Source organism: Eubalaena glacialis, chromosome 3 (assembly GCF_028564815.1).
Source record: "Eubalaena glacialis isolate mEubGla1 chromosome 3, mEubGla1.1.hap2.+ XY, whole genome shotgun sequence".
In the NCBI taxonomy this organism is placed as follows: Eukaryota; Metazoa; Chordata; class Mammalia; order Artiodactyla; family Balaenidae; genus Eubalaena; species Eubalaena glacialis.
In genome coordinates this window covers 166,980,044-166,996,224 of record NC_083718.1, presented here as the reverse complement: position 1 = coordinate 166,996,224, position 16,181 = coordinate 166,980,044, and the positions used below count along the sequence as shown (strand labels likewise).

At 40.2% G+C, this 16,181-nt stretch overlaps 1 protein-coding gene across 2 annotated transcripts; it reads right to left on the bottom strand.

Annotated features, from left to right (window-relative positions):
- Positions 1-486: 486 nt before the first annotated feature.
- SFPQ (splicing factor proline and glutamine rich) lies at positions 487-15,959 on the bottom strand. Of its 2 annotated transcripts, XR_009700399.1 has the most exons (12): positions 15,055-15,959; positions 14,151-14,339; positions 13,488-13,789; positions 13,289-13,384; positions 12,216-12,412; positions 12,030-12,114; positions 11,591-11,708; positions 11,136-11,184; positions 10,934-11,055; positions 2,133-2,180; positions 1,516-1,604; positions 487-575 (listed from the first exon to the last, which is right to left on the bottom strand). XR_009700399.1 is itself a non-coding variant. In XM_061184510.1 (10 exons), the coding sequence occupies exons 1-10, from the start codon at positions 15,874-15,876 to the stop codon at positions 8,335-8,337; spliced, it is 2,118 nt and encodes a 705-aa protein (XP_061040493.1). In that variant the 5' UTR covers positions 15,877-15,959; the 3' UTR covers positions 7,477-8,334. The 2 variants fall into 2 exon arrangements, 1 of the variants encoding a protein (XP_061040493.1); XM_061184510.1 differs by lacking the exons at positions 487-575; positions 1,516-1,604; positions 2,133-2,180 and adding an exon at positions 7,477-8,472.
- Between the last annotated feature and the right edge of the window lie 222 nt (positions 15,960-16,181).

Sequence of the window (16,181 nt, the reverse complement as noted above, 5' to 3'; positions counted from 1 at the left end):
ATTTGCCCATTATACTGCATATAAAATTCAACTCCATTTTAAAGAAATTGCTACTCAGGGTAACCAAAATATGGTTATTTGGCAAGACGCAATTCAGTCTCTGCTTGTTAGTGAAGTAATGTCTGACTACCCATAACCATAATCTGATAATGCTTTTGTAATATACAAAATGCTTTTTAACAACTGCTAATCACATGGTAATCTCAGGAATAAAACAAAGACTGAAGTCAATTTTAAAATACTGATGGCTAAATCAGGTGAGTTCGATAGTGTAGGGCCATCAGGTTGATGAGTAATTAAGAGGCTGAAGCAGCTCTGCCAAAAAGGCCTCAAGAAGTAGTCCTAAATTATGTAGTTTTACACTTACAACATGGAATGACTTTTTTAATGTCACCTAGAAACAAGTTGCTGACATATATAGAAAATTCTAGAAAACGGAAGAGTCCTCTACTTAAAAACAAAACCAAAACAAATGGAAGGACAATCTGATTTTAAAATGTCTTTATTAAACAACAGGTTGTTTATTCCTCTTTGCTCTCTTCCTCACTGGTTTTCGGGACATAGTTCACCTGATCCTGCCAATTAAAGGAAACAATTACTCCAAAAGACCTAAGAATCACATATCAAGGTCTCAAATATTTATCAGCATCAACCAAGTAAACTCCCTAACAGCAAAGTAACATTAATCAAGGAATGTGGTAGTAATAGTATTTAATGATCTTTAGATAACTAAGGCTTAAAGCAGCAGAAATGATTTTAATATCAGACTCACCCAGTGAGTTTATTAAATTTTACTTCCATTTTCTACAAGAACTTTCTTACAAGGCAGATCTCTAACATTCAAGACACTCCATTAATTGGCACCCTCTTCCTAGGTGTAAGATATAGCCTCAATTCTCCCAGTTTTGTTAATTTCAAACTGATTATGACAGCCCTTTATACCTAAGTGATACCCTGAACGAATGCAATTTCTACAAGATGAAGGGACAGTAAGGTACCCCATCTATAAGCCGCCTTTCTGTAAAAAAGTTTTATTGGAACACAGCCATGTCCATCTGTCTACGACTGCTTTCCAGCTAGAACAGCAGAGTTGAGTTGCCCTTTAAAATTGCCAACCCTTCTAGATCATCACCTATATTTATTTTATTTTCTGTCTATTCTCAACTATAGGTAATCCCACCATTTAACTATCTGATGAAAAGCAGGGAACTTCAAATCTTCTGAACCTTCTTCTACATGGTCTTATGGACCCAGAGGTGAATACAGATTATATATTTTTATTTAAAACTTAAGTCCTGTTTTTGTGAGGCTTTAGCCAAACAGACAAGGTCTACCACACCTCAGAAGGCTGTAAAAATGTTTAAATATTTAAGTGTGTGCTATAAAAACATATTTCCGGTAAGAAAGTTTTAATGTAGAAGAAATTAAAATGAGATATCCACATGAGTAGTTATTTTTATACCACCCAAGAGTCCTCCTGAAGGCAGTTTACAGAGTAAGAATCACTCAACTTACCTAGATAATTCATCAGTCTATCAAGTTGTAGCTTTCCTTCTTGATCAGCTCATGCTGTGTGATGTCTTGAGAACAAATATCTTATCCACCTATCATTAAAATATTAACTGTGTTAAAATAACATATTCAGCATATATTACATTTTTACTAATTTTTAACACGTACATTTTATTCTGACATCAACAACAGGTTGAATGAACCTGTTGAAAACAGGTTTTCCCTCCTACCAATGACTAGACAACTGTTCCTCACAATTTATTATGTAAAAAGGAATGGGATTTTGAATTGGTCCAAAGTTGATTTTAAAAGTACTGAAAATACATGTCTCCACTAATTCAAGCCTTCTTTTCTGATCTAAATCTTTCATCTTTTTCTTCTATTGTCTGACATCTTTGTAATAAATAATCCCAACCTTTTCTCTTTCCAACTCACATACACCCACACACGTGCACACATTAAAAAAAAAAAGGGGGGGGGTATTATCTTAGGAGAGGTGAACATCTTAAAAAAAAAAATCAAACAGTTTTCACCCCTCATAGCTAAATCAAATTATTTAACCATTAAATAGAAATCAAACCCAAAATCCTCTACAGGTTAAGACTTCCAAGGAAACTTACTTCAAAGGAATGAACACTCCAATATCAGCCAACATCAATCATTCTTACCTAAAGAATAATAAAAAAAAGTTAATATAAAAGACAAGGGCATAAAGATTTGAAAATGCTAGTTAATTTCAAAATTTAAAGAGTAAATTCCAGAGACAAAGATTGGGGGCAAGTTACAGCATAAAAAATAGGAAGAAACTTCATGGGGGGAAAAATCTAAAATCATTCTGACGTAAGGTAGCAGTAGACACCTGAATTCGAATGAGAACTGTATCTTCTTTAAAATACAAAAGCCTAACTGCATTTTCACCAGTCTGACCACAATGAAGTTTGACTGCAACCCAAAATATACTATCCCTTATGTGAAGGTATGTGACAACGTTTACCTTACCAAGTGAGTTTTAACATCGGCTCTTTTCATATAAAAGCACGTACCCTGCTCCCCACCAAGCATGTCTTCCATTCTCAGGTGGACTGACCACCTTCAGCAGGAGTCCACCAAGAGTGCCCTCCCCCTTCCACAGTACACAACAATGCAGTTGTTATCCTGCAATCCTATATATTTGCCTCATTCTTTCCCTCTTAAGTCCTCACTGAGTTTTAAGTTATTAGGGCAGGGAAGCTATGCCTTATCGGGACAGCAAGGAACCTGAGTTTTTCTGAGGGAGAAGACATTCACCTTCACTATATATGCCTGGCAGGGCCACAGTGCACAAAAACCAGAAAGATCAGCCTTAATTCAAATTCCAGGTTTTTCTTCCTCCCTATCAGCGACTGCCAAGAGTATATGAAATAGTTCCCTGTTGCACATGTACCATCCATAAGGGATACTATATCGTTTTGCATTCTTCCTCCATTCTCCAGATTATCCTATGCTGCATCCAGCCCCTTTTTCACCCTCCAAATAAATCTTTTCAGCACTGGTGTTCAAAAGCAACATTTTTATGTTTGATGGTTTACCAACTGTGAGATTTCCACAGTTGAGTCTTAAAAATTGCCAATCATTATCTAGCAGCAATGACACATGATTAGGAGCAGCCAAATCCTCTGAATTCTTTCCCTAATAGGCAGCCATTTGAGAACTGCACTAGCTGACAGAGCACTGAAACATTATCAGCTAAAGCCAAAACCAAATAAAGGCCCAGAACAAACATCCTGGCTCTCTAAAACCTGTCCAAAATCATTAAGGGAAAGGCAGTAAATGCAGGACTGTGTATCATGTCACTGCAGCTGACAATGATTAACAATAGGAAACATGCAACCCCCATTAAGGTTAAAAGTCCAAAACTAGCCACACGCATCTCTTTATTGGGGAAAAGTGAAACTATTATGCATTCTTTGTAGGTTTTGCAACCTTATGTGAAGAGCACCCATTGCATTTCTTTCATCTTTCATAAAGCACCGGTATCTGTTCCAAGGGCCTAACAGTACGAAAATGCATTCTGGCATCACACCTCTGAACTTCCGACCAGTTTCATTAAAAATAATTTTGGTTTGTAACAAGAAAAGACTATGAAATACAATGCGAGCACCTCAGTATATAGAGTTATTACTGAAACCCATTTATCCCCAGCTTTTTGACTCAGTGATTTTTTTTAAGACCCTCTGCACTAAGATTCACAAATTACAGCTACATACAAATCAAAACTAGTAAGAATTGACTCAAGTCACAGGTTTCTCATCGAAAGTGCAAAAGCCTATTCATCTTGAGATAAGCAGAATGAAGCAAAATTACCCCCCCACCCCAATGATGTCCATATATTGTAACAAGTACATTCTCTCAAAATTGTTATTGACTGTTAAGAAACAAACCTGCGCTTTTATTTCTAAACAATCACTGAACCACGGTAGCAAGTGCTGGCCACCGACTTAATGGATTATGCCACAGGAAAACCCCATCAGGGTTGCATGCCAATTTAGTGACACTCTTGTCACTAATACTGAGCACTATGTTTGATATGCATTGTATTACTAATATAGAGAGCTAAACTAGTCATCATTTGCTCTTTCATCTAGCAGGAGAGTCATTTGGTTGAATGGACTACGTATTAAAGTACAAATTTGTCCCCACCCTGTGAATCGCTTGCCAAAGAACAAGCCATTTTTCTTGATACAATGAAAGAAATTTCTCATAGTCATGAAGAGTTTTACCAACATTTACGCAAAATAAACCAAACTTTCCAGTTACAGAGCAGAAAACATTATACACGAAAGCTGTTTCTCATGCATGCTAGCTAAAAACCAGTTCATAGACCAACGTTCAGTTGAATTGAGGTCTGGAACAACAGTCGATGCAAAGCTTAAATCCTAAGCAACAAAGGAAGGTGCTTTTGAAGACTTATTGTTTTGGTAATCGAACAGTTTGGATTGTAACATCACATCCCTAAAGCTAAGGGAACCAAATTCAAAAAGCTACTCTGAACATTTGCAGTTATCCTACAGAATACGACGAAGTCTTATGATTGGGAAATGATTCCCAACATGTATTCAAAAGGCAAGTCAACATGCCACACCACTTTCCCCCAGGTTTAGAGTATAAACATATTTAGACAAATCACAGAACTTGAACTACTCATGTTAGATTCCCATCTATGCCCCAAGTTAGTAACAAAGGTGTTCCCATGGAGCCCATTTAAAAAAATTTTTAAATCACATTACAAAAAAACTGTACTTTTAGTCTTAATTCACTCAACCTGCAGAGTAATTACCAAGATTATACTTAAATTGATATTGCTGACCTATGGGCAGGTCAGTTTGCTACAAAAGAAACTAATTATCACATGCTGTACAGTCTGTGTCAAGATGCTTAAAAGCACTCTTACTTCCCAAGTATGGTATGGTCCCCTCTCCCCCACACCACTGATGTGTTTCATGTTATCTTCAGTTACAATGCAACTAAAAACCACACAACTGAATCAGATATACCAAATAATCAAGTTTGCACTTTTTATCTGAGAACTGCAACAGCACTGAATTCTGCCTGACAAATTACAGCTCTAAACCCAAACCCACGCAGTTTTGATATAAGCTAGCTTTATCATACAGGTGTTAGGTGCTGCACTGTAATTTCATTGTCAGAAGTATGATGTCAGAATGCCCACGGAATAAAAGTACATAGCAAGTCACCAAGTTAGATTATATTGCTTGTTACCTACCTGTATGCAGTCGGCAATGAGAATCTCGGAGCAAGCAGGAATACTACATCCGGGTCCTAATGTCCATTGCCATTTGCGGTACTACGTTCCTCACAGTTACGCACTGCAGAAATGCTGGCTAAATGCAGTTATGTAGCAGGCCACTACTTTAATAGTGCATAATTGCAGTCCAAGAACACCAGAAAATATTCCGCCACAACTTAGTGGCTTGCCCAAGAAAAGCCAAGTATCTAAATTTTTATCTGCCATAATATGCCACTTATAAAAATTGCACAGGCGTAACATTACAATTTCCCAAATTATTGTCTGTTTATATCAGTGATATAATACATCTAATAAAGAGTGGTGGGGCTTACAGTATTTCTTAGAAGTTTATCTAAGCAAAGAGGATTATGGTTTCACTAAACGTTGAGCCAATGGGTTAAGTTTCTAAAACACCTATTAAATACACTGGGATCTCTTAGAGAATGCAGTTTTTAAAGATTAGGAATTATAAGAGGAGTAGTAAGTTTAAAAACAATCAGTGCTCCTCTTAAAACAAAATTATGAGAGAAAGTGGAGAAGAGGAAACGGGGGCAGGTGGTTTCTTTAAATGAGAAAAATGGCTAAAATACTTCAAAAGTACTACTTTCCCTTTCCCACCCCAAGTTTCATAAATCAGCTTTTAGGAATCTACTTTTAAAGATGATTCAAATTCACATTAGGCTAAAAACTATCATATACATTCCAAGACTTGTTGAAAGTCTATTTGAGTAGCTTACGACCCTTGGTACACTGCTGTTTCAGTGATTAAAAGTCAAAACTTAGTTGAAACTAAGCAACATTACTTGCTAAACAACGTTTAGCAATTCTACACAGTAAGGCTATCAAAACCACAACTTTCAGGAGATTATCCATTAGCATCCTTCACCACTCTTCAAAGGTACAGTACTACCAAAAGCTTATTTTAGGGGTCTGTGCCAGCATCCCTTATAAAGAAAGGCATGTAATCTGAAAAATAAACTGAAACATTAATTTTATAGGCAGATGTTTCCATTTCCCCACCAGCCCCCGCCCACACATTCAAGTTCACCCTCTGTGGGTGTCCCATGAACACCCCTCATTTTCTTATCATTAGTGGAGTCCCTACCATACAATTCAATCAAATTGTAATGGACTCCTTTCAAATCAAGACCCTTGTTTCCGGTACAGAAAATCTCATACATTATCACCAATTAATAACTTGACTTGGGACAAAACTTCCTCATTGATATAATTATGGTAGAACTACTCATTTCCAAGTGTCTTGGTGAACAGAAATAATGAACATTTTCTAATGAGATTCTCTCCCTTAATTAGCACACCAGGTACCTGTCAGTCACACAACCAGAATTTGGTGGCATGCCTTTATACCCCACTAGTGTTTTACTTTTAGTATTAACAGGTTTCCTATGCACAAGTGCTCAATTGTTTCAACAACAGGTTTCCCTTTGTACTCAGGCACAATACTAAGCCTTCAGTATTTAAACAAAGATTTGGTTTAGAATTTTACTTTTGCCAATTAACACCAACAGAGGTGAGAAGGAGGAAGACACATTCCATAGTAAGAGTTCTATAATGTACAAATTTGAATGGAAACATAACTAAGAACAAAGCCAAACCATTCAGTTACCTTACCTACTACTTTTAGGAAGTTATTCCTCTGCTAACAATATGAACATGGGAAAGCAGATTCCCATTGTACTAACAGACAACAGTAACGATCTATTTTATTAATAAGTCAAAATGTCTCTAATGAAAGGAGATTCAATGAAGTTGACGATAAACTGACAACACCATCGAAAAGCTCCAAAGCTTTATGGTGGGAGAAAGGGATATTTGTACTGTGTAGCAGGAGCAACTCTCCAGATTTAGTGCTACATCAAAAGGAAACTATGGAAAAACAGGTTAAAAATATTTCACAGTAAGAATAGTTCTCTGCAACCCTATTTGTTATTAACAGTCACTACCAGCTCTTAGAAAAGAAAATAGGTTTTTTTTTATAGTCCTACAGATTTTTGCCCAACAGAAGTAGCACAAGGAGATGTAAAAGTTACAAAGTACAAATGTATACATAGCCAAACCTACTTTATGATGACTATACCTTACTTTCGAGTTGAATTATTCAGACTAAACCCCATCTTTATAAATCACTTGAAGTAATACATGAAAAGACTTCATGTTTAACAATCTTTAATTCAAATGTGAAAGTTCAATACAAGCCGTTCATAGGGCTTGGGACTCGTTCTTTAAAAAAACAAGAATGGAGGAATGCAACAAAATGATCTTTCCACTTGTTCTTCAGAAACTTTCAAGGAAAGGATAGATCATAGGGCCATAAAAGATCCATTTAAGTCATACCCACTTTCTCCCCCTACCAATAGTCTTACACCCATTCCATAATCTTAATACACATTCCTGAATGAAGATTTACAGTTCAGCTTTGCTTACATAGCCATTTAAAAATACTTAGCACCGGCTTGCTTCCTATAACGCCAAACAAATCAAATCATGAAACTACTTCAATATGCATTTCTTCTTTTTAAAACAAGGGGGTACTTAAATGTAGAAAGCAATACTTAGCCTACAAATACATTTCCCAGAAATGGCATATGCCATTCAAAGGCCTAGACACTCTTATGCTTTCCAAGTGGAATACCTAGCCTAATGTGCATAGAAGCATGAATGGCAAAGTTGAAGATCAAAATCTTAACTATTTTTTCTATTTATTTGAAGCACAGTAAAAAAAAAAAATTGGTACACTTTGGAAATTCAGTGGCACAAAGTACACTGCCATAAATTGAGGGACATTATACAGTCAAAAAAAAAAAAAAGGAAAAAAAGGAAAAAGAATTCCCCCGTTTCAAACACTGCATTACATAATTTTATCTGCCCAAACAGACCATTTACAAATATTAGGTCAATAAACTGCTAACATCCATAAAAAGGTAGCTTTCTTACTAAAATGCAAGAATTTAAAAGATTGGTATCTAAACAAGAAAAGACAAAAACAAACTGGAATGAAAGCCTAGATATCACATCTAAAATCGGGGTTTTTTGTTTGGGCCTTCATACTCCTCTCTCCCTCTACCATACCCTGCCGGAGTTCCAGGCCCCATTCCTCTAGGACCCTGTCCACCCACAGGTCCCGCACCTCCCTGCCCAAAGCGCTCAGTACGCTATTGGAACAGTAAGTAACAGTTCATTATATGTAGTTGATGTCCATGTGTGTTAAGTAAATATTTTAGAAGGTTCCGTAGTCAACGTTCGTCGATACAATCACCAATGAGTCGATCCACAGGTACCGGGAACATAGAAAGGAAAAAAGGGTAATTTGAAAATTAGTTTACGATAATACATGCCTTGTGGTATGTTCCCACTTGAGCCATTCTCATACACCTGTTTCAAAGAATAGATCTTCCCTGTAGTGCTAAAAAATTTAAGAATTAGTGCAGATGTGAAAACCCATTCCAAAATGAGTTTTAAGAAATTTCACATCAGATTAACCCACTGAAAAGCTTACACACTTCTCACTTTCAAGGTCTGAACAGGAAATTTAATTTCCATGTAAGCCTAACAAGCCCAACCAGACAGATTCAATTCACTCAATGAAGTGACAAAGACCTACTCACCAGTTAGTGGTATGTGCTGCATAAGAAACCTGGTGCTTTTCAAGATCTTAAGACACATCTGCTAAGTTGCAGAAATCTTAAAAGGTTCAAAGTTTTAATAAAATGCTACCAGACTACAAAAAGAAAAAGAATAAAAGACTAATAGATTTAATCACTTAACCGGCACAGTAACTTGATATAAAAGTGTGTTGCCATATTCTCACAGGTATACCACCTTCAGAGCCATCACTGTATAACCAGAGACAATTATGTTCACAGTACTGTTCTCTATAGTTGCAAATTGACTGAATATACAGCCCACCCTCATAACAGCCCAACTTTCCCCTTAGGTCTGTGAAAAGTCCACTGACAGTTATGATTCCGTGTTTTTTTTGGGTGTCTCCCAAACAGCATTAACACCAAGCTTAAGTGACTGCAATAAAGCAGGACTTCATTATTCCATCTAGTTTTAGGTACTTCTAGTCCTAGAAACCTATCTTCCCAAACAGAAAAACCCTATAGATATGCAAAAGCACAGCAGCCTGAACTATCTTTCAAATTCCATTTAAAACAGACCAGTTATTCAGAGTATTGCTAGGAAAAAAAAAAAAAAACACCCCAAAACCAGAACAAAAACCCCCCAGAAACTAAAACGGCATCAGGGTTTAACTGTTCCTATAAATGATTTCAACATGCTTCCTACAAAATACTATAGGGCTACTATAAAAAGACTAAATCCTAATCCTTCAAACTATTTCAAAATCCTAACATTTTTAGGTTTTCAGCGCGCTGTATTGTATGTTTTATCTCAAAAAGGTAAAAAGGAAATTTGGGGGTTTTACAACTATGTTATTACAGTATCTTAGAACCCAGGAGCTACATGTCACATGGACTACAGAATCTTAACTGTGGGAACATCATGTCAAATTACAGTTACAAATTTGATACATACCTACACCTGCGTATTAGAAAAGATATAAACCAAAATGTTACCTACATTATTTTTAAAATTCAATTTGAAGAAAGCTAACAGCACTACATTTAACCCAACCAGCTATTTATGATTCTAATTCTCAAAAGCCTTAAGTAGATTTTAAATAGATGAGGCCCCATTCTAAATTCTTATGTTCTTATTTGTAAAATGAATCTAGTGAGCTATATGCTGCAGCTTCCCTCCTTTGCCAAAAGCCTGTAGGTGAACTAATCAGATTCAATTCAGTTGTGACAATGTACTTTTCTCCAAACCCACCTCTACAGCCAATACTCAGTTCTTCTAAGGATTGTGAAGTCCTAACACAGCCACTCAGACCAATTCACTTGGTTGTTCTAACGTATCCTGACAGGCTATCTGTACAGCTAAAATATGACAGCATCAAGAAGGTTCAGATCAAATGCACACAACTAGTATGCTTAAAATTATCATTGACTTTTGCTACCCTGTAGCAAAACAGAAATGTCAGTTTATTTTAGAAGGTACACCTATAGACAGGCCCAACAGGTGGGAAACGACGAGTCCGAAGACTAAACAATTCCTTTTTCATGGGTAGAAGTCACACCAAATATAGGTCAAAGTCCTACACATTGCTAAAACATGCCTAAAGCTACAAACAAGTCTGATTCACACTTATGGCAAATACCAGCTTAACGAATGACAGCTTGCCATTTGATTACTCTCACGTGGATGTAGAATAATGTTACATTATCTAACGTTTAGAATTTGGATTTGCCATGAGCTATAGTGCAAAAGTACACAAGCAATAGAATGGAAAGCACCTAAGTCTACTTATTGCCAAAGATAATTCCAACATACTACTAAAAGCATTGACTTTTTGTTGGCAACCTTATCTGTTTAGGTTACCACATTGAGTTCTTCTATGTTGCCAAAGTATTCCTCAATACTATGATTTACATGATGGGGGAACTAAAAGAGGTCCAGTCACCTACTTAAAAACAAAAACAAAAACACACACACACATAAGTTGTGAAAACGAGAATTTCCTTTTGAACTATGTCCCACAGGATACATTACCATGTCACTTCCCATCATGGAACCACTCATTGTTGCCGGTGGAACTCCAGGATTAGCTTCATAACCTATGCCACCACCACCACCTAGAGGTGGAAATTTCTGGCCTCCTGAACCATAGGGATCTAGGAAACAAAAATGCTGGTTACAACTCAACCAGAATACTGCTCTTCAATGGTATTACTAATTTAATTTTCATTCTTACCTCCCATGTTCATTGCTCCTCCACCACCCATTCTCATGTCTCTTTCTCTCTGAAAGAAAAAAAACCCGTTCATACACCTGTACTAAACCCATACCAAGCATTCTTGAGTACAAAAGAATTTCCAAAGCTTAAAAAAAAAATTGTTTTTCAACTTAAAGGAAAAAAACAATAAGGTAATTTTAAAAATCAGTATTCTGAAACCAGGTGAGACTCCATTATCAAAAGACCTATAAAGCAAGCTTCTTCCCAACCAATGAAATCTTTTGGCCCACCCAAGGAAAAGATAAAACTCAACGGAAAAGGCATATCAATCATAATACACTTGAGTTAAAAAGAGAAAAAATGGCAGAATGGCTGCAATATGAAAGGTTATATTTAACTGAATAAAATTTCATCCTAGATGTCTACAAACTTTGTAGAAAACTCCAGTTACACTGCAAAAGAAGTTTACTTACCGGATCCATGTAGCCCATCCGGCTATAACTTTCCTCTCTTTGGCGTCTCATTTGTTCTTCCATCTCACGTTGACGAATCATCATCTCTTCTTCCCTCCTACGTCGTTCCTCCTCTTGCCTAGAAACATTCATCAAACGTAAAAACTAAAGTTTTATCCACATTTTAAAAATTCAATTTGAAAAAAAACTAGTAGTTTGCTTAAGAGCATTACAAAGTCTAGGTTACAGCAAATACACACAAAGGCTGGGACAGTGACTAAGAATAGCCCTAAAGGTATTCCAGCAAAGTAAGTGAGCCTTATAACAAAAATCTTACACTCTATTTCAATTTAAGCATTAAACCGACGCTGCCATAGTATTCAACACCTCTATTTCATCTGACTCACCTGCAAAATTTAGGTACATTTAATGCAGAAGACTTAATTTAACAAGATTTTACCTTAATTGCATCTCTTTACGTTTCTGCATTTCTTGATTATGAAGTTCTTCCATGCGTCTTAATTCTTCCTGGCGTCTCATCAGATCTGAACATTGGAAAATTTTGTCATACATTCACATTAATGAAATTCTAGTAAGTTCAAAAGGCAAACGACCCTAACGGTAATGTTCACAGAGAGTCCTTTACCTTGACGCAAAAGATTTGCCTGATGCTCATGATAGGCATCTTCCATTTCACTTTCCAATTTGTCCTTTGCATCTTTCATGTTTTTTTCAACTTGTTCCCGCTGCTGTTTTTCCATTTCATCCAGGGACTTCCACCTCTGAGAATACTCATACTCAAATGTGCCATGCTGGGCAAAACGAGGAGGGGTTTCTCTCTCCCTGACAATATTTAAATATGAACCAATTTATAGATGCACATGAAAAATGTATTTGATTTCCCCTAAAAACACTAGTCCCTTCACTGGCCTGTTACTGCTAAGAATTACTGAAAAGCATAGATCACCTTGATTCTTAAGATATTTTTACAGCAAAAACAATACATGTTCCAGAAAGACACAGTCAACAGTAACATGGGCACTGAAGATAAATCCTACCTTCCTCACTTTCTAACTCGTTTCCCTAGCCAAATTCTGATTCAAGGAATATTTTTTCAACCCTTAAAAATGAGGATACCAGGCTTCCCTAGTGGCGTAGAGATTAAGAATCCTCCTGCCAATGCAGGGGAAACAGGTTCAAGCACTGGTCCGGGAAGATCCCACATGCCGCGGAGCAACTAAGCCCGTGTGCCACAACTACTGAGCCTGTGCACCTAGAGCCCGTGAGTCACAACTACTGAAACCTGTGCACCTAGAGCCTGTGCTCCACAACAACAGAAGACACCGCAATGAGAAGCCCACGCACCGCAACAAAGAGTAGCCCCCGCTCTCTGCAACTAGAGAAAGCCCCCGCGTGCAGCAGCGAAGACCCAACGCAGCCAAAAATAATTAAAAAAAAAAAAAAAAGAGGATACCTACAACACATCCTAACAACTATTAAGAACAAAACAAGAATGCATGTGAAATATACCTACCTCAGAGACAACACTAGGTATTTGAGTAACTGCTTCAAAACCTCTAGCTTTCTGAGCCTGAGGTTTTCATTATGCCCATCCGTTTCAAAGAACTTTGCACATTTTAAGCAAAACTGAAATATTACTCTAGCAAGTTCTCGTTTACACTTAAATTAAAAACTGCCCAAAAGTTCAACGGATCTTACTTTTGATACATTGGATTCTTCTGTGCAAGTTTTTCAGGAAGACCATCTTCATCATCTAACTGTTCAAGTGGTTCCACAATGACTGGACGAGGAGTTCTAACAACAAAAATGGTTCCATCTTAATTTTGTTCCAGTTTCATTGCATTTTCTTCATACAAGTTAATAAATAAAAGTTATTAGAATAAACATAAAAACTTACGTTGTTAGTAAGAAAACACCTTCACTGCATCTTTCAAATGCTTTTCTTGCTGCTGGTTTAGAAGCAAATTCAACAATGCCTTTCCCTGTAGATCTTCCACGATCATCCACAATTACAACAGCCCTTTCAATAGGACCAAACTGACTAAAGGCTTCTTCCAACAGTTCATTGGAAACATAAGGTGAAAGATTTCGAACAGAAAGGGCAGCAGCATGTGTGGCAAATCGAACCCGAAGCTGTCTACCTCTCATGGGTGTATCATCAAGTTCAGCTTTAGCAATTTCAGCTAACGCTCTAGATTCCTGAAAGCATCAAGACATACAGTCACGTTAATGACCTCAAAACTGGCTAATGCCCACCTTAAAATTACCATAAGCCTAACTCCCGGATCCTATTCTTCTGACAGCTCTCAGCTCAACTATCTCCAGGCAGCCCTCCCTTACACCATTCAGGGGAGGGAGGTAAATACCTTACCCGCCCACTCCCTTCCTTTCTTAGATACCAACAATTATGCACTGTACAGCAGCTGCAACTTTTGTGTGAGTGATGAAAAATTTAAAAACTAATTTATTCTTGTTGGTTTAAAAAACACTATGTTTGTTGTAGGAAAAAAAAGACCCTTTTAATTTCACCAAAAAAACAAACAAAACCAAAAAGACTCACAAGCTTAATAAATCCGAATCCTTTGCCTTTGTTGATAAAAACTTCTCCTGGTTCTCCATATTTAGCAAATAATCTTTTGAATTCATCCTCCGTGATATCAGCAGGTAGATTACCAACAAACAACCGACAACGCTGTGTGTAAGTTTTCTCTCCAGGCCTCCTCAAGAGAGACAAGTTGGCTTTAAACCCCTAGTGAAAAAGGAAAGGAATTTTCAGATACCAGTTACCTCTGCAAATAGGAAGACCCAATAATAATTTTCGTTCTTCCCAAACTGGGTATGTTACAGTCACGTTGCTCTCCTATTCCATTTAAAGTTAAAGATGCTACTACATTTACGGGATTTCCAATGTAATTAGTCCGAACATCAAAGAGCCTAAACCATCCAGAATACTCTCGAAAACAGCCACAGACCTCTCTATAGAGTAAACTCTATACCAGGAACCTCGTCAGCCGTTTATGCTAAGCCTCAAAATCAAAATCAGAGTGGGCAAAAATTAAAATGGTGGTGGGATATTAAACAAAGAAAACGACCAAAATTCCGTTGTCGACAAGCCCTGGGCCTGCGCGTGTAAGACCAGGACTCCCTCGATCTCTCCAATCCTACATTTCACGCTATACTCCACCCTACTCTGGCTCCCAGGATCTGCTAGCTTTAACAAGGCCCATCATAGCTTCTCAGCGCCTCCTTCCGTCAGTTCTCCGCCAGCCGGGAGGCCTATCCCGGGCGGGGGGGTGGGGGGGCAGCTGGCGGACCCGAGCCGTCCGCCCCTCACTCCAGCAGCCGGCCCCGCCCCCCACCCACGCGCGCAGGCGCCCTTTCCGGTCTCCAACAAAATGGAGGGCGGGGGGGGGGGTCCGCCGCCATCTTAGGGAAACCGGCCCGTAGCTCAGGGAGACACTCACCTCGGAATCAGAGATCTTCTCCTCGCTGCGGCCCCCGGGCCCGCCGGGCGGCGGCCCCTGGTGGTGCTGCTGGTGGTAGGGCGTGTGGTGTTGCCGGCCCCCGCGGGGCTCCCCGCCGCCTCGGTGCGGCGGCTTGGGGTGGCCGCCAGGAGTGCTTAGGCCCGGGCCGCCGCCGGGCTTCGGCCCGCCTGGCATTTTGCCGCCTTTAGGGCCGACGGCCCCTGGGCCCTGCTTAGGTCCGGGGCCCGGGCCCCCCACGGGTGGAGGCGGCGGGCCGCCAGCCTGAGGGGGGGTGGTGGGGACCCCGCTGCTCGGCGGCGCGGGCGGGGGCGCCCCGGGGGGCGCCGAGGTGACAGCGGGCGGCGGGGTCGGGGTGGGGCCTGGCCCCGTGGGGGCCCCCGAAGTCGGGGGTGTGGCGGGCGGCGCCGAGCCGGAGGCCGGGGGAGCGCTGCCTACTCCGGGAGCCGGGCCGGGTCCCTGAGGGACGACAGGCTTAGATGAGTCCTGTGGCGGCGGCGGCGGCGGATGCGGCGGCTGCGGATGCGGCGGCTGGTGCGGCGGCGGCTGAAGCGGCGGCGGCTGCTGTGGTGGCGGCTGCTGCGGCGGTGGCTGCTGCTGTTGCTGGTGCGGAGGCGGTGGCGGGATCGGAGGCTTGGGGCCACCCTGGCCCGGGCCGGGCCCCATAGGTCCGCGGTTCTGATTGAGGCCCATGCCGGGTGGCGGGGAGCGGAAGTCGTGGAGGCCGCCGCGACCGCCTCCCCCTCCGCGTCGGTGGAAACCGCCACCGCCACCGCCCCGACTTCGGAACCGGTCCCGAGACATGTCTGTGATCAAGGGGCGGTCGAGGCAGAAGCGGAGAAGACGTTCAGGGAACGTGGAGGCCACCTTGCTTCGCACAAGATGGCGGATGACACAGGCGGCGCGCCGCCTTTGTCCTCTTCTTATATAGGCCGGCTGGCACGGCCCCGCCTACTTCTCGATCGGTAGCTCCAGAAGCCAGTTGCAAGTGCTGTAGTTGATGACACTAAGTTACGAAAAACTAATCTTTCCTATTGGCTCCCGATGAGAGGCGGGAGGCGTGGAGTGGTTGAAGTTTCCAGTCGGCCAATGAGCGGAAAAGGAGTTGG